Source organism: Agelaius tricolor, unplaced genomic scaffold (genome assembly GCF_023055355.1).
Source record: "Agelaius tricolor isolate 1412-34295 unplaced genomic scaffold, bAgeTri1.0.p SCAF_1, whole genome shotgun sequence".
NCBI classification, from domain to species: Eukaryota; Metazoa; Chordata; class Aves; order Passeriformes; family Icteridae; genus Agelaius; species Agelaius tricolor.
This window is the reverse complement of record NW_027269261.1, coordinates 32,153,760-32,177,386: the sequence shown is the minus strand read 5'-3', so window position 1 is coordinate 32,177,386 and position 23,627 is coordinate 32,153,760. Positions and strand designations below refer to the sequence as shown.

The 23,627-nt window shown below is 39.5% G+C and overlaps 1 protein-coding gene across 4 annotated transcripts in view; it reads left to right on the top strand.

Moving 5' to 3' along the window:
* PLD5 (phospholipase D family member 5) overlaps positions 1 to 23,627 on the top strand; it is a 176,509-nt gene that overhangs the window by 141,648 nt on the left and 11,234 nt on the right. For all 4 annotated transcript variants that reach the window (XM_071428836.1, XM_071428844.1, XM_071428853.1 and 1 more), the window contains 4 exons: positions 13,688 to 13,885; positions 17,058 to 17,197; positions 18,919 to 19,084; positions 22,475 to 22,589. In XM_071428836.1, the coding sequence (XP_071284937.1) occupies positions 13,688 to 13,885; positions 17,058 to 17,197; positions 18,919 to 19,084; positions 22,475 to 22,589 (619 nt within the window). The remainder of the gene's footprint in view (positions 1 to 13,687; positions 13,886 to 17,057; positions 17,198 to 18,918; positions 19,085 to 22,474; positions 22,590 to 23,627) is intronic.

Genomic DNA, 23,627 nt, shown 5'->3' with positions numbered 1-23,627 from the left:
ATAATTAAGTGCATACTCACAGCTAAAGTATATTGGATTTTGAAATTTGTGAAATCAATAAGCCTATATTCACCAGGAAAACAAACAAAAAGGCAGGGGAAAAAAGGGAGGGAGGAAACCCCCAAAACTTAAGTTGGACAAAAGATAGACATTTTCTTTGTGTCCACTTTAAGTAAAAACTGATGAGCCAACATTTGATTTGTTTTCGTATGAGTCTGTTTTTTGAGCTAAGCTGTAGGAAGGCTTGCAGCAGGATGTCTCCAAGAGTGCTTGGAGTGTGTCTGTTTGTCTTGCCTGTTATCACCAGACAGGACAGAACTGGTTTGAGAAATAATGGCGGTCTCAGTTGAGTTGTTCAGGCTGTCCTTCCTGAAACATAGAAAAAAGGAGACAAAAGCAGCAGTTTGAATTCATCTGTACCATCTTCTCCTCTAATATTTTGTGACAAAAAGACTGATAAAGCCCAAACTCTTTCCCATCCTACTCTGAAATGACAAAAGTTGGTAAATGATGGTATTTCAGGTATTAAGAGCTGCATCTGAAGGAGCAGCTTTGGGGCACTTTATGTTTCTGGGAATACTAGAGGAGCAACCCTTTCATTGATTGTGCTGGGTAAAATCAATTGGAAGCAATCCACATGGTTCTTTACTCAAAACTCTCATCCCAATTATATTGACAATACTCATAAGGAGGAGATATAGCTCGAAGGCCACACTTAATGGGGGACAAAACTCACCTCAGAATTATCCCTTCTCTTGGTCTTAATGTCTGGGGATATGGATTCTAATAAAAACTTCCCCAAAATTCAAGAATCTATGGAATGCTGCCAGGAGCAAATGCAACTTGTGTTTCTTTTTATGTATCTCTCCCAGGGAAAGGGGAATGATGATTTCCCCAAATTATATCATTGAACACTGTATTTTCTATTTATTTGTGGGAAAAACATCGTCCTCCAATAAAACCAATATGTAATAAATACTGGATTTCTATATATCTCAAAAATGCATCATGATGATCTTATTTGTTTCCAGCTTCCCCAAAATCTTCCCATAGCAGAGCCACCTCTCAAAACTGATCACTGAGACAAGATCTGCACATTTGCAATTTCTATTGATGATCTTTACAGAACTCATAGAGCAAAAGCAGTCTGTAATCAGTCAGTGGTTTCTCTGAATTTTATCTGAGTCTCTTGAAGTTATGTAATGGTGCATCTGGTCCTTTTGAGATAAGATATTTTGTCTGACATAGAATTCCATCTTTTCAGTCAGGCAAAAGTTATATTGGGAGTTTCCATTTGACACTGTTGTGCTAGTGTTGTGCTAGTATGAATTACAGATTTGTCCCTAATGTGCACTTTGTCTGTTTTTCTCATATTCTTCTAATAATTTGCTTACTTTTCTTACTATCCCAGTGGTATTCAGTATCATGTTGCTATTAGTAAACTGAACACAGTCTCAAGTGTCCTATAACATGAAACAAGGCTCTTTCAACTTTGTTGTCCACTGAGGTTCAATCAAGCTCAGATGGGTAAATACTAGGCTGAAAGTACAGGCAAGATAATACTGCTGTATTCTAAATTCGTGTTTCTGGGTTAATAAATCTCTCTTATATAAGACAGAGAGTATCTTCTTCTAAAAAGTTTTGATATGCTGTTATCCATGTGATCCAATCCTGAAAAAAGTCCTCATGGGTTTTCTGTCTATGGGATCATTTGCTGAGCTAGCTAATATTTTAAAGATAACACAAAAGTGGAACCCAGATCTTCAAGCATAGGTAAATAAGGCAATATGGGAAGAAAGGAGGCATAGGGAGATATTACAGAGCTATACTGACAATTACTTTTTTTAGTAATTTATTGCTTAAACTATTTATTACTTTTTTTTCTTTTTCCTGCTGCACAGAATTCTAGTTGTATTGTCAGAACTTTGCTATGATGCTATTGCAGCTTGTCCTTCAAAGGACAAGTTGAAAATACTTTTATTATTTTCACTAAGAGCTTTTGGCTAGGGTTTTTATCTTTGACCAAATCTAGAGCACTTTAGTGGCTGATACATATCTCCAAAATTGCAGCTTTTCTATTTTCTTTCCTCTTTTAATTTTATTTTGTCCCCCAAAAGTTAGGGGACTGGGAGAAGATAAACTTGTAAATGTGCAGATCTCACAGCATGCATTTATCATAGTATAAAGTTTGCATTTTTGGAAGTAGAAGTTTTGTTTGATTCTTTAACTGAGATTCTTTAACTGTATTTTTCTCGGTTACATCCAGTAAATCAGGACAGTCAGTGTTGCCCATTATGCTTACTCTGCTTGAAATTTAGTACCTATGCATGCAGTATTTACAGATAAATATCAGTGGAGCAAAAGGACTGTTTGTCTCTTGCTCACCACTGCTGTGCACTGCTCACAGAGGGCTGGTTAAAACCGGGCAGGAACGTGGTAATGTGGCTGTTCCACTTGTGCCTTGTGCCTTGAGCTTCATTGCTGCCTGGTAGTGCCCTTGGTTCCTCCTTACTGCTGTGGGCTTCTGCTTGTGTGATTTACTGACTGAAAACAGCATGGGATCTATATCTTCACCTTGCAGTCGGAGCCAGAAAGTCCTCTTAGCTTGGCTAGTTTTTCTAGGTGCAGTGCTGATTCCCAGCTCTGAGGAACTCAGAATTTGTTCCCCTTTGTCATACTTCTCCCACTGTTGTGCTCCATTCTCACATGCACCAATGTTATCATCTGCATTATGTGTCTGTATTTAGTGTAGGAGAGGGCAAAACAGATCAACAGCTTGTTGCATGTTTTTATTTGATTTCTGTTGACTGTAGGAATATGCTCATGACTCTGTTTCTGACCTTTGAAACTACAGATCTTGTCTTTTTGATTTTTTGTTGATTTTTTCAGTTGCTCTGAAAGTTCTGTGAAACAGGTTTATCTACTGTTGAAATAATCAATAGTAAATTGAAAATCAGTAAGTAATAAACCTTCAGAACAAAATGATGGAATATTTGGTTTGAACAGATAAACTGACATCTTTCCAAAGCAGCATGGAATTTTCAGGTACCTGAATATTGCTGAATGCCAGGCTTAATGTGAGTAGATTTAGGTCGGATTTTAGGAAGAAATTCTGGACTGTGAGGGTAGTTGGGCACTGGAACAGGTTGGCCCAGAGAAATTATGAATACTCCATCCCTGGAGATGTTCAAGGACAGGGTGGATGAGGCCCTGAGCAGTCAGGGCTAGTGAATGGCATCCCTGCCTATAGCAGGGGGTTGGAATAGATGATCTCTTCAGACATTTTGAATGCAAACCATTCTATGATTCAATTTTCTTCTCATCTTTTTTTTTAGTTGCTGTGGAAGTCCTGTGAACAGGTTTACCTGCTGTTGGAGTAATCAAGAATAGATTGTAAATCAATAAATAATAACCCTGCAGAGCAAAATTATGGAATATCCATTTTGAATTGATAAACTGTCTTCTTTCCAAAGTAGCATGGCATATTCAGGTAGTTGGATCTCCAAAACCCAAAGGAAAATAGAAGGTTCTTTCTCCAGTACACCTAACCTCATAATCATTTACTTACTTTTTAATACTTTTAATACTTTTTTAATACCTTACCATTACTATGTCTTAATTAAGAGTCAGATGTTGCAAAGAGAGTATGATTGGTTCTGGTTTATTACTGGTCCCTCAGATACTTGACAAATTATATCAGTTTACTAGCATTATCAGACTTGAGAATTTCGGATGGGTTCTAAAAGTGTTTAGGAGCTGGAGGCATGCAGGAATTTACTGCCAGGATACAAACTGTGCACCACTGCACAAAGGATAGAAAATCATCCACAAAAGTGCATGTAAAAAAGGAGACAGCTTTTAAAACCTCTTCTGCTATCTTGAAGCAAATACTGGTGAATAGACAACACTGGTGAGGTGTGCTTGCACGAGTCCATGGCCTAGGGATAAGGCACAGTAGCCTAAGAGTTAAGTTGTTGAAATTTATAAAAACTGTTTGGGAGGATCTCCCAGAAACTGCATCACAAGTAGTTCACCTGGCAGTTGTCTTGCCTTTAAAACAAATCATCAAAAAGACAATGGTTGCAGAGATGAAAATTCTTTCTAGGCACATCTCTGCAGTGATCTACCCAGGGGTAGTCTGAAATAACCAGTAAACTTACATGGATATAAAAAAGGCAGTAAATCCACCACTTTCCCAAAAATTTGATTTATGTTATGGTGAAAGAAAACTTGTTTGTTTAACCCCAGCTGAATCTCTGCTGGGGGAGCTAATGCACCACAGTCTATTCTGTCATCTTCTTCCACAAGAATTTGCTGGCAACTAATCTTGGTCAGTGATGTTAACAAATGGAGGAAGGTTCCTCTCAGAGGGATTTAGATATTAGCATACCCCATCAGATCAATCTTGTTCAACTAAACAATTAAAATAACAACATTAAAATAATCATGAAAGTGTATTCCCAATATGTGATTCCACCCACGCACACACGCTTTGATATTGCACAGATGACAGTTCCCCCCTAGAAAAATGTCTTCATTCAGAACTGTCTTAACTCCAAAAGGTTCCCAGATGGAGCCCAGTCACCTTCTGCTTGAAAGTTTGAATCCTTTCATGGAAAACTGGATTTGGTATTGTCCTGTGAAAAAGACACACAGTAAATCAGGCTGAAATACCATGGCATAAATCTCCATGAGTCGGGGTAAGGAAGGACAATCATTTCAGTCATTTTATAAAAGACAAATGATTCTGCAGTTCAGAATAAAATCTCGTCTTTCTATACCCATAAGTCATCAAGCAGAACAAAATAGACTCTGACAAAGCATTCCTTCCATATGAATGTGCAGCATTAATGTCATCACTAACCTTTTCAGATTTTGATACTGTCGTCATAAGCATCAGGGCCTGGTTTAGAAGTCATCATGCAGTCAGCTTCCTTAGCTTTTCTAAGTAAACAGCAGTCATCAAAACAGTGAAGTCATTGACGTTTCCCTGGAACTGCACAGTGGAAAACTATTAATCCCTGCATGAGGGAGGTGTATTGAGCAAACAGAGTTGTTAAGTGTCTTCAGAGAACTGTGGAAGTCAGGAATCGTGATACTGGACAGGCAACTTTTTCTAATCAGTATGATGAATTCCTAAGCATTTCTTTCAAATGTAGTGCTAGAGCACCTCACAAAACATAGCTGAAGAAACTCACCCTGTTTAGCCTGGTGAAGAGATGACTGAGAGGGGATTTCATCAATGTCTGTAAGTATCTCAAGGGAGAGTGTTGAGGATGGAGCCAGGTTCTGTGTGGTGGTGCCGCCAAGCAATAGGACAAGAGGCAATGGCCAGAAATGGATGCACAGAAATGGATGCACACCTGAATATGGGGAATAACTTTACTGTGTGGGTGTCTGTGCAGTGAAACAGATTTTACAGAGAGGTTGTGGTGTCTCCATCACTGGAGGTATTCAAGAACTGTCTGGGTGCCATCCTGTGCAATATGCTCTAGGATGACCCTGGTAGGAGGGAGGCTAGACTAGATAACCTCCAGTGGGTCCTTCCAGCTTTACACAGTCTGTCATTCTGTCTTCCCAATTTTACCATTACAGGCAGGAGGCAGAAATATGATGTAATAATTTAGCTACAATTTTTCTTCCTAAGAACCTCTTTCAGGATTGTATCTTTACAAGACAAATTGCTTCCATGTTGAAGCAGCCAGAGACCTCACAAATATCTAAGATGGTTACTCAAGAAAAAAGGACAGAGAGCACAGTGGATTTCTAAAATAGATTTTCACATTGACTAGCCATTGTTCTGAGGCTGGCTGTGTACCGTTTGGCTAAATTGCCTTATGTATCTAAACTGCTTGGATTTCTAGCTTACCTCAAGGTCCTGTACACTGAATTTAATCAAGGCTCAGTCAAAAATTAATTGGCGCCTTTGGCCCTCTGCTTACACCAAGAAAATAGGTTTCTTATTCTGATCAGGTAGTCTGGCAAAGCTCAACAGTTACAGCAATAATTCATATGCAATGTCATTGTCCTGGTTTGTGTCCCCAGCATGCCTGCTACCAATCTCTACTCAGTTTGCAAAAGGAAAACCCACTGTGTGTGTCAGTAACGTTAGAAATAATGCATCCAATTAGTCAGCTACACGCTGTTGCATTTCCCTGAAGGCCATGGAACTGAAAGCCCCTAAGAGACTGTGTGCTTTGAGAGAAATGTTTAGACATAAATACTGCCCTTACTCTGAGATCAGCCCTTTGCACTCTCCTGTCTCTTGCACAGCAGAAGATGTGTGCAGGCTGCCCTTTGCAGCATTGCTTAGCATGAGAACAAATGCTGAGGGCTCCTGCTGTGATTTCCTGCTGCTGCGTGGGGAGACTGTGAGATAAGGGCTGACAGGACAGCCTCTGGTGCAGGGGAGATGGAAAGAGGCTTCAGGGAGGTGCACACATTTAGGTGGTGAAGGAGAGTCCAGCCCTTTTCAGAAGCTAGCAGGCTCTTTCACTTCACCTACTAGTTTTCTTATGGTTCTGCTGGAGAAGGGAATTTTTTAATCTCATGTGAATGACACCAAGACTGAAATGTGATGCAGCTTGCCAGCAGTGAGATGGGAGGCCAACACAACATGATCCTTTTCTTTCCAGCTTGCACTTTTCTTTGACAAAAGGAACAAAATTGTTTCAAAAGAGAAACAGAATCAAATTAGAATTCACATTAATTAGATTTCCTGTGGTAAAGCAAGACATAAATCAAACATGATCCTAGAAAAATGTTTTCTTGCAGTTGCAAGCTTCCATTTCCCCTAAAGAAGACACTTGCGCCTGCAAGTGTTTTGAGGGGGTAATGAAACTATAAACTGAAAATTCATTTGAAAATTATAAATTAGGCTGTGATTATGCCAAGTGATATTAATTATGCTGATAGATTATATGGTAATGAATTTTTAACTGATTCAGTTCTGCTTCTGGCTTGCTCTGACAATTAGCCATGTGTCAGGCTTGATTTGTTAGTGAGCTTAAACAACAGCAGTACAAAGCCCAAACTTGCATTCACAATTCTGTGGTAGGGTCTATGTAAACATCATCACAGAGTGGTCCATGGCTTAAACAAACTATATTTGATTTTTTTCTGCAAGCAAATTTATTTTTGCTGAGTTGTTAGTATCGATAGAACAGATGGCTGAAAAGAAAAATCGTGATGGGGCTTCTTTCTAATGCGGTGAGGACACAGGGGATTTCTACTTTGAATATGCATTGCTACCTCTTCATCACAAAATTCTCTTTAAACCACACCATTTTAAAATAAGCCTCTATTCTGCCTGGGTGCCTAACTTGCTTTGCAGCACTACTTTTCAGCAGAAATGAAATGCTAAGCCTATCTTTTTTTTCTCAGCATGGTTTTCTTAAGATCAGGGTGCTATGAAAAATAATGGTGTGGATAAAGTGAAGTGGAAATTAGTAGAGCATCACAATGCAGTTTTGTGTTCTTTGCCTATGGACCACTGGAAAAAAAAAAAGAGAATACAAAAATCAGCAGCTCATCAAAGATCTTCTCTGCCTTATCATAGCAGCTTTTTGTCATTAGGTAATATTAGTAAAAGTACATATGAAGTTGTAACTTCTTGGGACTTTTATTCTGCATGGTCTACAGTTCCAAATCTATCAAATGTACTTTTGAGAAGGTGAGAATTAAAGACCAGTGGACTGCTGGTGGCTGACAATTCAAATTTATCAACTTCAGTGGTACAGTCAGTCCACTTATACCACTTCCTTTCCTTTGGTGAAAACTTGTCATGGTTTTATACGGACATTCAGTGCCAATGCTGGGTGCACTCTCTATCAAATGCATCACCTTTTCTTGGTCACATGCTAAGATTTATTTCCAGACAGTGGCTTGAGTGACAGTTTTCCATTTTCAGTGATAGATTGAGTTTCTGGCTCAGGTTGAAATTCCATTTTTTTGTCAATTGGAAGGGCTTTTTTTCTAGTTCATTCGAAATTCTACCTGGCAATTATTTTCAAATTACTTAAAACCTACACAATAGAAAATTAACCTTTACCCTTAGATGACAGAAGTGTAAAACCTACAAAACTCTAGGACATAGGCCAGGCACAAGAGAGATCCAAGTGCAAGACTCACAAGGTTTTTGATTAATTTGAGAATGGTTGAGAGCTGAATGCAAGATTTTAAAAATACCATAGATTCAGTAAATTGTCTATAGAAAACAGGAAAGTTGCACAATTAAACAATGAAATAGTTAATCTCAAAATTTAATCTGTTTGAATTCTGTAAGTAATATTCAAAAGCAATTTGTCACTGTCAAAATAACAGAGAATTCAAGTAAAAACGTTTATTGTGCCCTAGATGATTTCTGACATCCAAAGATGCTGGTTATTTAGATTTATTCGCTTTCCAATGGTTTAAGCTAGACAGAGTTTTATTAACTTCCTGAGAAAACATTGCTTTCCCATTTGTATTAATGTTTTCTGTTTAGTATTTCCCAATATCAGCGAAGCTCCGATTTTCTTAGCAAAGGAAAAGAAAAAGTGGAACCTGGAGCAGAAGCAGGACTGTGCTGGATTTGGATTTCACTAAATTACATTAGATTGTAACATAAAGTGTGCAGTCTCTGTACTGTATCACTAGCCAAGCACAGGAGGAGGATTTTTGTCTCAGGAGTGTCAGGGTAGGTTGCAGTTTCTAGTGAAGTGTTAGCTGAGGCACATCCTTTTGCTGTTGTGGTGCACTGTAACAGCTGCAGAGGTTTGTGGGAGAGGGCCCAGGCAGTGCTACAGCCTTCTCAGCCTGTTCAGCATCAGATTGCACGTTTGGCTTACATCAAAACTGGGCTGCCTGAGTGCATTTGTGATGAGCACTGCTCCTGTCAGCCTCCTCAGCAAAGTGTGCTACAGCAGTCACAGCAAACAACTCTGCACAGAGAAACGCTTCCTAACCTTTCTCAAACCTCTGACTCTCTCTCTGTTGGTGGCCACCCTATCAGAATGCCCTTCTCCTCCTGCACTGCTGCCACAGGCCACCCCTCAGCTGTCACCTGTGCCTGGCATGGGATAGGCACACATATGGGTAAAGAGAGGTAAAGAATACCTGCACAGAGGCAGCCTTCAGTGGTGCTATGTATGATAAGGAAATATTTACTCAATATTAAAGGATACCACATGAAAACATAAGGGAGGCCTGCACTAAGGATCAGGTAAGCCTGATAATAAAAAAGAAAGTATGTTTGGAGTTCTGGGTAATTGGATAATTAGAGCATATTTTATGAAAAGATTAGTGTACCAGTGTAAATATCTGTGATTTGTCTTAAGCTGATAATGAATACATTGTATATTACTTTTATTTAGAAGCTATTGAAATCTGAGGCTTTAGTAATTGATTATCAGTATGGAGTGCTTTTTGTTACTGCATTAGTTTACCCTGTTGTGATTCTGGCTTTGCTCAGTCATTCATTTAGAAATTTGTCATTAAAAAAATCAGAGGCTCAAATGCACAATTAAATACATTTTCAAACACAGGCAAATGACAGATGCATACACTATCCTGTATGCCAAAAGTCTACTGTAGTAAATTTTGGGTGCAATAGGCTACCTGTAGTTAATCCAGAGTTTCTGTAGCACGGGCAATGCATTCCTGGCATCTGCCAGTGGCTGGATCTTTTGGGCAAATGGTAATTCATGCCTGAGGAGAGCTGCCTGTTGTTTACAGGATCAGGTTGGGGTGTGAACAACTACGAAAAACTTTTTCTTTAAGCAAGGGGTTTTCTAAAGCTTCCTGCTACATTTGCCACGACTCAGATACTGCAAGCTGTGAACCAGATTGTGGCACTCTTATGTAGGTCAAATAGTACCTTGCCTACACAGCGGGGTTGTCTCTCAGAGTGGAGCTCAAGGTAAATATAAAATGAGCTGTCTGGTCTGCACAGTGCAGGGTAAGGACACATGGAACACCCTCTCTGGCCTGTGACCCAAACGTACCTGAAACGTCCTGCTAACTCTGTTTCTCAGTGTAGGAATCTTACAGAGCTCTGTGTTCACAGCCTGGATTGTTCGGGCTCTTTTCCCATGTTTTTTCTTCCTTTTGCATAGGATGCCTATGAATGCACATGGAAAAAGAATAAGCTAAAATTCCTGTTTTTGAAATGCTGCTTTTTGTCCAATTTAGCAAGGAATTCCTCCTCTTGTCATAAAAATTACCATTTTTCTATCTAGGCCATATTTATTACTTTTCATAGCTTAACTGAGCTCTGTAGTTAGAGTACCACTGTGCAGTGGGAGGAAACCATATTTCTTAAGCCAAGTATAATTATTCACTCTTCTGGTGCTTTAAGAAAGCCCTTATTGGCAAGGAAGTCAAACAGTAATTTCGTAGTCTTTAAGAGTTGATCTACACAAAGGTAAATGGCATGGGGGAAAAGAAGGAAAACCAGCTCCTATATTTTCTATTCTTTGATTAGAGCATGCATGGTATTTCTTTATAAAGAGGAGAAGAAATCTGCTCAAGAGAGGACAGAAAATTCTCTGTGCAGATAACCATTCCTTTCCTCAGTTCCTGGCACATGCCCTGGAAATGTCACTCACAAGCAACTGTACAACTTTATCTTCCAAAAACTTTTGTTCCATTTTGAAGTAATCAATTTGTGACTCTATATTTTCATTTCACATTTATCTTCCTTAGTTTCATTAAGCTTTTGATTTTTTGAGATCATCTTCACTTTAATTTTTAGTGACATTTTCATTACTGTATTAATTGCTCTTAAAACGTAGGATGGAGAAATACTTCCTTTGCCTGAAGAGCTCCTGCCCTGAAGGGTTTTACCTTAACAGATACCTCAAATGATGCTTAGCTGAAGGTTTCCATGATGACAAGTCAGGGAACAACACTCAGATTTTGATTCTTACAATATAGATGGTTTTTTCTGCTTCTCCTCTTGAGACTACTAAAAAAAATCTGTAATGACAGCAGTCTCAAACAGAAGAGAAAGTCTTTTCCCTTATTTAGATGTCATACCACTTCATACTAAATCTGTCACTACCAGATTCCTGCTGCCCCCTATGCCTCCAGGATTATAAAGCTTCATCATTAATAGGAAGAAGAGCAGTTTCTCCTCACCTCAGAGTATGGGAGTAAAACTAGGCTCAGTGTAGAAGGTGCTTCTGAAACAGTTGTTTTGGGTTTTTTTGTCTCCAAACTTACTGGGGCTGTTACACAAGAAAGGGGACTGGTGGGGTTTTACTATGTACATGCATTGTTTGCATTTCAAGGGGATGTATCACCCTTAATCTGAGAGGGTCACAAAGTGACGGGCTGACATCGAAACCGGTTTCTTAAGAAAATTCGGTTTGCGCAACAAGCATCAGAGTTGCTGTTGCCCTCTTCCTATAGCTTTGAATCTACTGTTCAAGTTGAGTTAAATTTGAACTTAAGTTTATAAAATCTTAATGAAAACAGGCAGCAGAGGATATCTGTGTTTTCCCAGCGAGGGAGAGGAGCCCTGCCTCTATCATGTATTAGGGAATCCCGTGGGGAAAAGCTTCAGAAGCAGGAAAAGCTTTGATCAATGCTTTGAGAAGCCAGCTGCAAGACGCAACACCTTGGGAAGGCAGCGTTCATTACTGGCTGTAGCTGCATCTCTGGGTGGCTTCACTGCAGCCCGTGCTTTGCGCCTGTTCCCTGCGGGCGGGAGCGGCCGCCCCCAGCCGGGCATCCCCGCGGCTCCCGCAGCAGCTCCGGGGAGGCTCCGCTCCCCGCGCTCCCGTGCGCTCCGGCTCCTGGGGAGAGGCTGGCGCTAAGGCGTGCCTGATGCTTCCTTTGGCACTCCGGCTAGGTGGTGAGCTGTGAAAGTGGCATTTAACAAAACCCATTAGTGCCCCTGGCTTCCTCCCTGTCTCTACACGAGGAACCACTTAGGCAGAAGGGCAATCTCTTAATTCACGGGGAGGGGACGCACTGCAGTCACTCCTGATGCAAAGAGAGTTGCTCATGCAGATGCAATCCTGGCAGCTTCTGGTGTGCTGTGAGGACCCTTTTATCTTTACTTTTAATAGAATGGATAAAGTGGAATGGTAATAATGGGACTGATAAATGAAAGGAAAACTGTAACCACATAATTATGTCAGAATCAACTAACAGCCATGAAAAGCCGATTAAACTACATTATGCAGATAGATGTAACAGAGTACTATTAGCAAGTCCTCTGCAATGGCATGCCTGGCAATTAAGAGAGCTGTATTGGCAGCACACAGTGAAAACAGTGCTAATGTACAGTTAAAAATATTTGGAGACAAATAGTGCCCAGACTATGGGGACGGCCTAGAGCTGAATATAGGAGCATCCTCAAAGATACCAGTACCCAGGGGAAAAATTAAAGATGTTATTCCAAATAGATTCTTCAGCTAAGATGTTGGTCATATTTATATTTAGCACCAAAATTAATTTACTGGCTTATCCAGAAATGAAAGGCTGCAGTACAGTATTTCTATTTTTCCAACTCTGCAAATTTCAGGTTGTGCAGGCTAACAGATTAAAGAAGCTTGCAGAAATATTCTGATTTAGGTAGCAGTAGGATTAAGTCTTGTTCCTGTGGTTACGACTATTTGGCAAATATTTAGGAACGAGGTAGCTCAGTGTTGTGTATTCTTAAGGATGTGGTATTTCCAGGTCAGGGACGCGAAGAATGTGTCACCCATAGAATTTCCTTCTCACTGCAGTTCTGGTGTTCACCCACCACAGAAGGAGTCAAGGTTCTATCCTTCACTTTCCCTCTGCCCATTCCTGCAGAGAGGTTCTCATCTGCAGTCAGGGAGAATTGCACTGGAACAAGCTCTGAGATATCATCAGTGTGGGGTTCAGGGTTCCCACAGGCTTTACAGAAAGATATGCTTTTACCAGAAAGTAGTCTCTGTAGCTGTGGAGATCTCATCTAAGGGAATAACATCAGTGGGAATATTTTGGATTGAAAGGGTAAGCATGCTGGAGAGTTCATATTACCCTTATTTTCTTCTTCATGCCAGGCAGACTTCACAGGCATGCTACCAAGAGAGTTTGCCTGCAGAAAACCAGCATGGATCTTTTAAATATTTATCGTACATATGGTTTTCCAACAGATACATGCAGATTTTCTTCTTGCTTTGTTTTAGAAGATGGCTGAAGTATTATTAAATACAGGCAATGAGAGGTCAATAGCATCCAGGCCCACACCAGTCCTTTCTTGAGCTGTTCTAAAGCAAAGGAAGGGAAGAGAGTGAGCATGTGGTTATGCTTTGATTACAAAAGCCAGACAATACATTCAGCATAAAATTCTGTCAGCAGCTTAGGTACTAGGAGTGTACAATTAATGAAATCTCTGCTAAACAAGATTTATGATGATCAAGAGACATGCGTTTACCTAAATGAGAAGTGGGACTGTGAACTTTAGCCTGTTGAAGGCTAAAGAATTTACTTGTACTCTGCTGTCTGTATTTACTTGGACTATTTTCCCTCATAATTTATATGTAAGAATGTTGATGCTTACAGAGTACTTTCTGTGAGAGAAAAGCATCATTATCTCCCTTTTAACATGTGAAGAAACTGACACCCAGAAAGCTGGGGTACCCAAGGTGAGGTTTTTGTATTCTTGCTGCATTCTTCCACAGATCCATCAGCGAAAACATCACTAATGACCCAACTTTTAATTTCACAGATGAAGGAACTTGGCGTCATCATATACAACTGTAGCTGCCTGGTCCTGGATTTACAAAGGATATTTGCCCTGTACAGCTCATTAAGGTATAAGAATAAAGTACCTCCAAGTTGGTCTAAGAGACTCTATGGAGTGTATGATACTCAAAATAAACTGACGCTGCAGCTGAATGAGACAAAATCGGAAGCTTTTGTGTCGGTAAGTTCTGAAAGGAGTTCCACGGGTTGGGGGGGAGGATAGGGAAGAAATGTACTTAACCCACAAGATCTTTGAAAGACCTGGAAACTTAAAAAAATCACAATTTTTTTTTAATTCTGGTTTTTATGACATGCAATTTTCCAGGGCTTTAGATACTCCAGGATTTCATTTGAGCATTATGCAATTTCCCTTTCTCTGCAATGTTCAACACTTTTCCAGTCGTGTTCAGAAAACGATACAGAGACACTTCAAATTAAATTCTTTTATTTATACTAATAGGTAGAATATGAATGACTTGGGAGTAAATGAACCATGAATTAGACATAGAAAATTATACAGAACAAGCAGAGCTTGCATTTTTATCAATGTAATTTATAAGGATTCACCCTATTGCAAAGCATTCATACTTCTGTACAAGGTCATCTACTTCAGCTTTATTTTTAAATGACATTTTAAAACTTCTAAAATCCAAGCAGTTATCCCCATGGAAGCACTGTCCGTGTCTGTATTTTTAATGGAAAGAAATGGAGTCCTTCATCTCATCAGTGATGTAGCAAAACTGGAAAAAAGTACCCAGTGAGAGAGATGATGGAAGATGTGGAGTGTTATTAATTTTGGGGGTAATTACATGAGTGTAAACCACCCTTGCAAAATCAGGAATATAAATAAAGTTGCTGAGACTATTTTTCCATTCTCTATAACAAGGGCAAAACCACCGTTGCTTTATAGCCATGTTATGTCACATAGCCCACTATTAAGTTGTACAGCCACTGGCATCAGACAGTGCAGATGAGTGGTTATACAGGGCAGGGTTCCCCTTCACCTGCTGGGCACCAGGCAATGTTCTGCTGTCCAGGATTTTTCCTACTCTTACAATCAGTGGATAGACAGCAAACTATTTTGGAGTAAAAGTGTGGAAGTGCCTAAGACAGCCAGAATTAATAGTGGTTTTAAAAAATGGACACTTCCATTGATTCTGGAGAATCCTAAGGACTACCTTATATGAGAGACAGAATTTTGGACAGTTTGCTAATGCACTGTGAAATGAAATCCTACTCCTTTCTAAGAAATCTGTAAGAAATGGAGAAATCCTGCTGAAAGTTGATCCTGAAGGGGAACACATAATTGAAAGCTGGTTAAGGCCCAGTTTAAGGAATCTGGGATCCTAGACAAAGGCAGATGGAAAGACACTATACCTTTTTTTTCAGTTTGCAGAGTGTTCCCTTCCTCTGTGATTTTTTTCCTTTCCTGTAGGCATGGAAGCCTCTTCTCTTGGCACTTCACTTTAGAAAACAAAAGGAAGGACTCAGTGGTACTCAGAAGCTCAGATCACTGAAGTCCAGCTCCGAGAGCTAACTGAATTTGTATCCACAACCACTTGGGCTGACATGCCCCTCTTAAGTGCAGAACTGGAGCTGCTTGGGACTGACTGGTTGACCAAGTGTTAATGCTGCTGTGTGTTCCTGAACTAATGATCAGAAGGAGGTTCCCAGGAGCCAGGCAGTTCCCTTGATGCTGTGGCAGTCCTGCCTGGGGCAGAAACAGGCTGCTGCCTCCCTGTGGGTTTGGGATAGCACACCCCCCCAGCAGGGGCATGGAAAGGTTATTCCAGACATTCCCAGCCAGAATAAAGGCCTGTTCCTGGTAGGTGAAAAGGAGGAACAAGTGGGTACTTGATCAGTACAGCAAGTGCTACACAGGATGGAGACAAGCCCTAAGCCAGTCCATGGCTGTGGGGCAGGGATCAGCTGTGCCACAGAGTAACAAGTGGAATGCCAAAGCACAGTGCTACACTGAGAGTTTTTAGTGAGACTTTTCTCCTAATTATCTTCATGAAGTCTTTCACTTTCAGATGTAAATAAATATTTGTATTGAACGCATCCAAAGAAGACAAATGCATGACAATTTCTTTCTTCGGCTGTTCTGTAACTTGAAAGTTCAGGAAAATAATACAAGTGATAAGAATAACATCTCGGAGCAATAACCTCCAAAAAGTGTCAGATAATTGAAATGAGTTATATTTAATATTTTAACCATATTTAAATAACTTTACACTTTTTTCTTGAGCTGAAATTAGTTTTTTGAAAACTTATTTCAATGTTTGTGCTATATAAAACAAGCACCATGCACAATCATTGAATTTTTTTGTTATACTTGGGAATCATAGCTTAGTGTTGCTTAGCAACAAACTCATCTTTCAGACTGGCTGATAAAGTATAAGAGGTTTTGCTTTTTTAGTGTTCAGGAATGGATCTGGAATATTGGTCTTGAAATCTTGCTATTGTTAATTTTCTAGTATTTTCTGTACTTAGTTGTAGTAAATCCTTAACCAATTAGTAAAAAGAAACCACTGTGACAGGCTGAAATTAAGGAAGACTAATAAAACCCCTGGGATCTTTCCCTAAAGGAAAGATGCCCATCTGGATGTCAGCTGCAACCCAAGCAAGTAACAATGGTGAGAAGGTGATACAGTGGCAGGAAAACACCTGTTCCAGCTGGGTTAAGGTGCCTTCGACAGCCTTTCTCCCAGGAATGAAGTTGTTACCTGCAAGCAACTTGAAAGGGGGGTTCACTTTTCTCTCCCTGCTTGTGCAGCAGAGTAGAAAGTCCTGGACATGTCTGCCTCAGATGAGCAATTTCCACTGGCTTCACCTTGCCTTCAACAGCCCCAGGCAGGAGACAGAAAAGCTGCAATCTGGGCTTGTATCAGCTCTGTTCTGGTGGAGCTTTGTTTTAAAGATAAGTTTCTTACAAAACTGCAGTGCCTCCCTGTAACTGACATAAAACACTTAATTCCTGCTCACAAGTGAAGGATCATACTCATGTGGCAAGAACATATGAACACTTTATCCAATAGAAACCAGTCCTGGGGCTCTTTGGAACAAAGTTCTCTGAAATGTAACTTCAATTACAGCTTCTTTCATGACAGTGGATGTTTTGAAGTCTGTGTCTTGCATTTTACCCACAGTTACACCTAAATGTGTACACCTAAATGAGGGCCAAGTAAGCAAGTAGCTTGCCTTTGTAGCTTTGAGTATTCTAGCAAGACAGCTGAAGGTATTAGTTAATAATCTCTGCTAAAATAATGGATACTACTTCTCATCTCAAGAAGACTGAGGGGGAGAGAAAATAAATCATTTTTAATACCATATTTGAACTTTTCCTTTCACAGAACTCACCTAAACTCTTCTGCCCCAAGGACAGAGTCCTGGATATCGAAGCTATCTACAGTGTTATTGATGATGCCAAGCAGTTTGTGTACATTGCTGTCATGGACTATTTGCCCATTGTCATCGACACCAACGCCAAACGGTGAGTGCCCAGGCCCAGGCCCAGCTGGTTACCATAATGCCAGGGGGGTCTGCTGGGGAAAGTGAACCCACAGGAGGTTAGTTACTATTGTGCACCCTTTTCTTGTGGCCCAATTCTGCTCTTATTGAAATCAGTGAGAGTCCTGCCATTGACTTAAATGGGAGCAGAATTGGGACCTAAGAGGACATTTCCAGTTCTGGGTCCTAAGATTTGGATCTGTCTGTTGAAGGAGATCAGAAATTGTCTAGTCTGACCATCTGAATGTTGACTGGGACCCAGGAATATAACAGTCTGTTTGTACACAAATCCTATTTCTTACACTATTATATTGACTATTCTGAGACCACAACAACTGGCATATTATGAGTATCATGCAGATATTCCACATGACAAAGTGTGTGTGTGTTAGGAGAGAAATAATGTGTGGTGACTTGTATACAGTGTGGGAAATGTCATTATCTTACTGGCATACACATATAAATGAAAATTCCCAGTTCAGAATAGATTATATTTGAATGATATCACAGTTTGGTTAACTGAGAGGCGCTAAAACCAAACAAAACCACAATTTTTTCAAACAGCCAGTTTGTATGGACCATTAAAAACCATTCATGGGCCCAACACTGGAGCCAGAGTGCCTCAAAACCATCCTGCTCAGGAGGCAAGTATCCACTGGTCCCTCCTACTCTTGATAATGCTCACAATGAATTTAGAATCTAGCAAAGCCTGCTATTCCATCTATGCATTTTATTTGAACACAGTTAAGCCAAACTAAGCATGTGGTTATGTACTCTTTTCTATTTAGACCTGTTCTGTTCAAATTTTTCAAAAAATAATTATCATATTACTGATAACAAGCATAAACTGCTCTAAGTCTATGAGAGAGTTTTTCCAATAAACTCGTTATGTACAGCCTGCATCACAGGGAAAGAATCATGGGCAGCGCTGTAGGAACCTCAGTCTCACTATATGTATCCCTCCTACTTCTCCTTTATGTTGGAAAGCATCTTAGTATGTAGAACCACTACAGTGTTGTATGTTATCTCCTGGGCTCCTCCTTACTTTATTCTCTCTACTGGATTAGGGACATCCAGGAAAGCCACCAGTGTGAATTCTTCAACATTTTTCCTTCATCATGGCTTTGTGTTCAAGGCACTGCCCCAGCTTTTCTGCCTTGCCAGCTCCCAGTTCATGCTTCTAATTTATCTTCTGGCATGGTAGAGCTCAGATTTCATTAGCCCAGATGTCTTGATGCTACTGGAATGTAGAAAACATGCATTTTTCTTTGTTTAATTCTCCCTGCCCTAACCTACTCCCACTAAATGTCAGGAATACAAATCTAACTATCAATTGTGAGAATATCACCATGGAAGCCACCATCCCATTCCTGGCAGAATTCCTGCAATCCTCATCACATAGCATCCTCCTTAAGCAACCCATCTCGCCTGCTGCTCCTGAAGGATGCAGGCACCCTGCACAGCAGCTCTGTTTCCCAAGGAGAAATTGCAGAAGGCATTCCAGTCCCCAGCCTGCGCTGTCCCAGTGCGGAGGGGTTAAACAAGGGATGTCAGCCAGGGAGAGATGCGGCGTCCCAGTTCCCTGACCTGTGCCATCAGGGAAATCCTGGGTGGCCGTGCCTGGGCTGGCCAGCAGCGCCCTCTGCCTGCGGCTCTCCCAAATGTTTTAAAGTTCTCGGCAAATGTTCTCTTCTTTCTCTGCAGGTACTGGCCGTATTTAGATGGGAAGATAAGAGAAGCATTAGTTTTACGAAGTATCAAAGTACGACTTCTCATAAGTTTCTCAAGAGACACAGATCCCCTTACTTTTAACTTTGTTTCATCTCTGAAAGCTATTTGCACTGAAGTTCCAAGCTGTAGTTTGAAAGTTGTAAGTATAATCCATATTGCTTTAAAATATAAGATATTCCCCCCCCCCCCAAAAAAAAAGAATCAAGAAAAAATAACAACTGAGAATTTTTTCTGTTATTATCAAAGTCTTTAAATATCAGGAAATATAAGATATTGAACATAATTTACTCCTTGTAGAAACAGAACTCAAAATTAAGTCAGAAAAATAGATAGGTGCCAAAAGACAGTCAGTGTGGTGGACAGCCTGTGCAAAACACCACATGTGGTCTCTCACAGCAAAACCCACAGAGTGAACTGTAGCCACTGGTCATGTTTATACTGTGAGATAAGAGTCAATCTGACAGCACAAAAATGTGATTTAGTCTGCATTCTCGTTACCTTCCTGTTAAGCTGTGTAAGCATCTACTTTTTCTTCAGTCAAGTGAAAAGTACAGGAAAAAATAATGAAGATTTTACATTAAATTCAGACTACAAAATGAAAACTGTGAAGACCAGAAACGCCACTCTGGAGCCACATTAGACATGCAGTAGAGGAAAGTGAGAAATGCCATACAAATGCATTAGAGAACAGAATGTATGGTAATTGCTACTTCCAGTGTGACACACGTCACTTTTATGAAATTGAGGCACACTAGAAATCAGGCACCTTGGATCCTGGTGGGGTGGATTTGTGGGGTTTTTTGGTTTTGTTTTGTGTTTTTTAGGTAACACTTCTAAATAATCTGCTGGATTATGTTGATTTCCTAAATTAATAATCCCATAAATCCTTCTGGCTTTTTGAAAATTGACAACAATTCTAAAAAGGAAGTACTATTTCTTATACACACAATAAGTGCATTATGCATATCTAGAAATAGAGCTTTTTGTTATAATGTATGTTGTTATTATAAATTCCCTCAGTAAAAAAGCAGCCTAAAGTGTGGCTTTAAGTCAAAAAAACCCATACATAGCTGACTCTGTTTAAGCCACTTCAATTTTAAGTAAGTTCTAGCTTTTTCCATATTTATCATCAAAATTCTATTTACATATTCAAAATTTTTTTCCAAGTGGGTACCTAATACGTATATTCATTGCCATCTGTTTACAGCAGGTAAAATCTTTTGTACAGAATTTATCTTGTCAAGAACTAAATGATAAAAGGAAAAAAACTACTCCTCAACATCTGTTTGAGGTGAATGGTCCAGCTAGAATCTCTGCAGTTAGAAAAACAAAACCAACTTTCAGTAAAAAAATCAGCTGTAGAGAGTTGTAAAGATACAACACTATGTCAGTTATCTCTGTGCTGTGCATCACATTTCCCAGTCTGGGAAATGGAACCACTGTCTTAAATAAACCTTGGTATTTGTAATAGCCCAAGGGTCAGAGTTTGCTGGTATCAATTTGATTTTGGCTGAAAACAGTGCCATGGGCTCCATCTCAATACTCTTTTAATTAAAAATGCATGTCAGATGAGCAACTGCTTTTTAAAGCTGCATTTTTTCTGTATTCATCTGTTATAGCCAGGGTCAAAGTGAAACAAAACTATGTGTGTGTACGGAGGAGAAAGAATAGGTTAAAAAAGTAAAAAACTAACTTTTAACTATTGAAAACATTCCTTTTCCCTCTTGGTTCTGCTTTGGCAGTGAGAAAACATAAACTAACCTCAGTACAAAAAAAACTGTCTTGCAGACTTGTATTATGTGTGTTTATATACAAAACCACTGCAATTTTAAGAGAAACCTGTTACAAATTCTGATTGAAATTACACTTAAAATTGCTAGGCTGTCACAATACCTCTATATGGTTCTGACCAAAATGCCACACACATCTGCACCTATTCCCCTGTTGTCCTGTTCTTTTGGGGATAATACATCCTACAAAGCATACTCAGTAACTTCTTATTTTTCATTTAGCTTTTGATCCTTGTGATATGCCTTGTCTTGATTGTTTTCCTTTTTTTTTTTCCTTATCCCTATTGAAAGACCAGTTTGGCTTGAAAGCTCCCAGTGAGTGCCAATGGCTGGCTGCAGCTGGTTTGCCAATGGTCATCCTGGAGAAGGAGATGCAAATGTAATTTCTCTGTTGGATGGGAATCTCCTCCTGGCTTCTCCTGGTTTCTGACCAGGCTAATGCAAGTTTTGGTATTGCCTTACTGCAAGTATAGGTTAGGGCACTGTAACCCTGTTACACCTGGCACTTTCAGCATCTCCAAGTCCCATGCACAGAGGCATTAATAATTACTGTTCTCTGAAACTGTTTTGAGAATGCAAACTCAATACAAGTACTCTAAAGAACATGATCACTGGAAGAACCTGCACCTAGAAAGCTTTGTTTGAGAACTAAAGGCTATAAGCACACAGCCAAAGGGCAAGGAGTAACCTGTATATCAAACTGCTGCTGAAGCAGGGAGCTCTCCTATGCACATGTGCTCATGAAATTAAAGCTTGAATCAGAAAGGGCAGACTCAAGGTGAAGAGCTCACCATTGTGCTTCTTGGAACCTTAATTCCTGTATTCCTTAAGTTTTGTGTACTTGACCCTGTAAATGAATCTTGTGTGCACAAATGCCTGCTCTAACTCTGAAAGGAGCAGCAGGAAGGGGCCAGCTCTGTTGGGTGCAGTGCTGAACAGAAAAAGGTGTGTGCTTTGAAAGGGCCTGCAGAAGTTATGACCTAGAACAAAACTGTCTCTAGACAACTGGAAAACACAAAAAAAATGGCAAGGAACATCTATCAAGTTATTCTTGAGCGTCCACATGAATCTATTTTTGAGTTGTGCAGGTATATTCTTGCTTATTTTTGTCTGTTACTGATGAGGAGTGCATATAACTCTAAAATGATAAATAAACAAATAAATAAATCTTGCTCATACTTCACTCTCCAGGGTAAAACATTTTCCTCTTGTTGCCTGGAAAATTTGATCTCTTAATACCAAATTCAATCCTGGGAAGCTTCTAAATTTCTGAAATGGTAAGTTTCCTGTTGGAAACTATGCAATGTGTGATTGCAGAGGTATTAATTCAGCTGTTGTTGTGTCTGCTGGTCCCAATCCTGAAGCAGACTTCAAACCCCAGTGTCCCTTGAAAAATGAGGAAATGAGTTAAAGTTCCTGGCTCTTACCATGGAGAACAGAAAGATGTTTGGTTTTTTTTCATTTTTATAGCCTTTACTACCTGGCACTGTATTGCTTTTAGCATGCAGTAGCCATATACTTTGTATAGTTCAGAATGCCAAGGCAGGAGGATCACAAACTATGAGAATTGAATTAGAAATACGTGCAGCATTTTATTAAAGTTAATGCTTGGCAATAAACACTCAAGCTCTTCTGTAGTACCAACTCATTTTCAATAAAGATTAGAGAACAGACTGTATTTTTTCTGTCTCTTACAGAGCAATTCTCATTAACCTGTGCCTCCTTCTATTTTATGGCAGAAATTCTTTGACCTTGAGGAAGAGAGTGCCTGCTTCCTTAAAGAACAGAAGAACACTTCGCTTCCCAAATTGAATCGTAACAAATACATGGTGACTGATGGAGCGGCCTACATTGGTAAGTAACCACATCTCAAGAAATTCTAGTTTGTATGCTGAAATAACAACCTTTTGTAGATGAGCCATCTACAGCTGATATGTTCCTTAAGTGAAGATAATAGTTAATTTCTTTGGGAACCTGGATGATGACTGAACTTTGAGACTTTGTTCATTTAAAACCTTTTTTTCCCTCTGAATCAGTTTCTCAAGACCAACATTCTGCTTTCAGTAAATCAAAACAGACTGAAAACACAAATATAACACAATTTATGAAGCATATATAATTATTAGCAAATTCTCTTGTTCTGCAATCCAATGAAGATGGAGTGTTCTTTCCCCATGTTATTACTAAAGCTATGGTCAATCCTGGCAAATATACTGTACAGATGCTCTTCATCCTCATCATCCAAAGCCTAACTCCGTTTCCTATAATGACATTCCAGCCACCCTCCTAACATTAGGTACGTATCTAACTGGTATTTTGGGTTAAAAGTGTATTTAAGTAAAATTGCTGTGTGGCACCTCACAAAAGATTTTTTTTTACTTGAAAGCAGATGAAAAATTATCCCTTGTGATGAGGTTTCAATTTACCATCCTTGATAACTTTAAAATTCTTAACGTTCCTGCTGAAGTAACAGCCTTTTTTGTCCAGAATACTTCGTGTGTTTTAATTGTATAATTTAAAATACTTACAGTTTTACTGAAATAAAAAAAAAGTAGCTGAAGCACTTGATTTACTTGTTTTCCATTAGTCCAATTAACCTTTTTGCCCTGCTGTCCCCAGGATTCAAAGTGCTTATTTGTTACCTTAGATTTCCACAAAGATTTTAATAACTGGCATAAACCAGTAAAATCGATTTTTCTTTCCTCAAATAGTATCTGTCAACAGGTAAGTTCTAAAATATCTTCTGGTTTGGAACTCTGAATTGTTTATACAGAAAAAAAAAATTAAATTCATTTTTAGCACTGAAAAGGCCATTGAGGAAAGTAAATGGAGTAATAATGTAATAGATGTAAAAAGAAGAGCAAATTGGTTTTGAATAAATAGAAGAACATG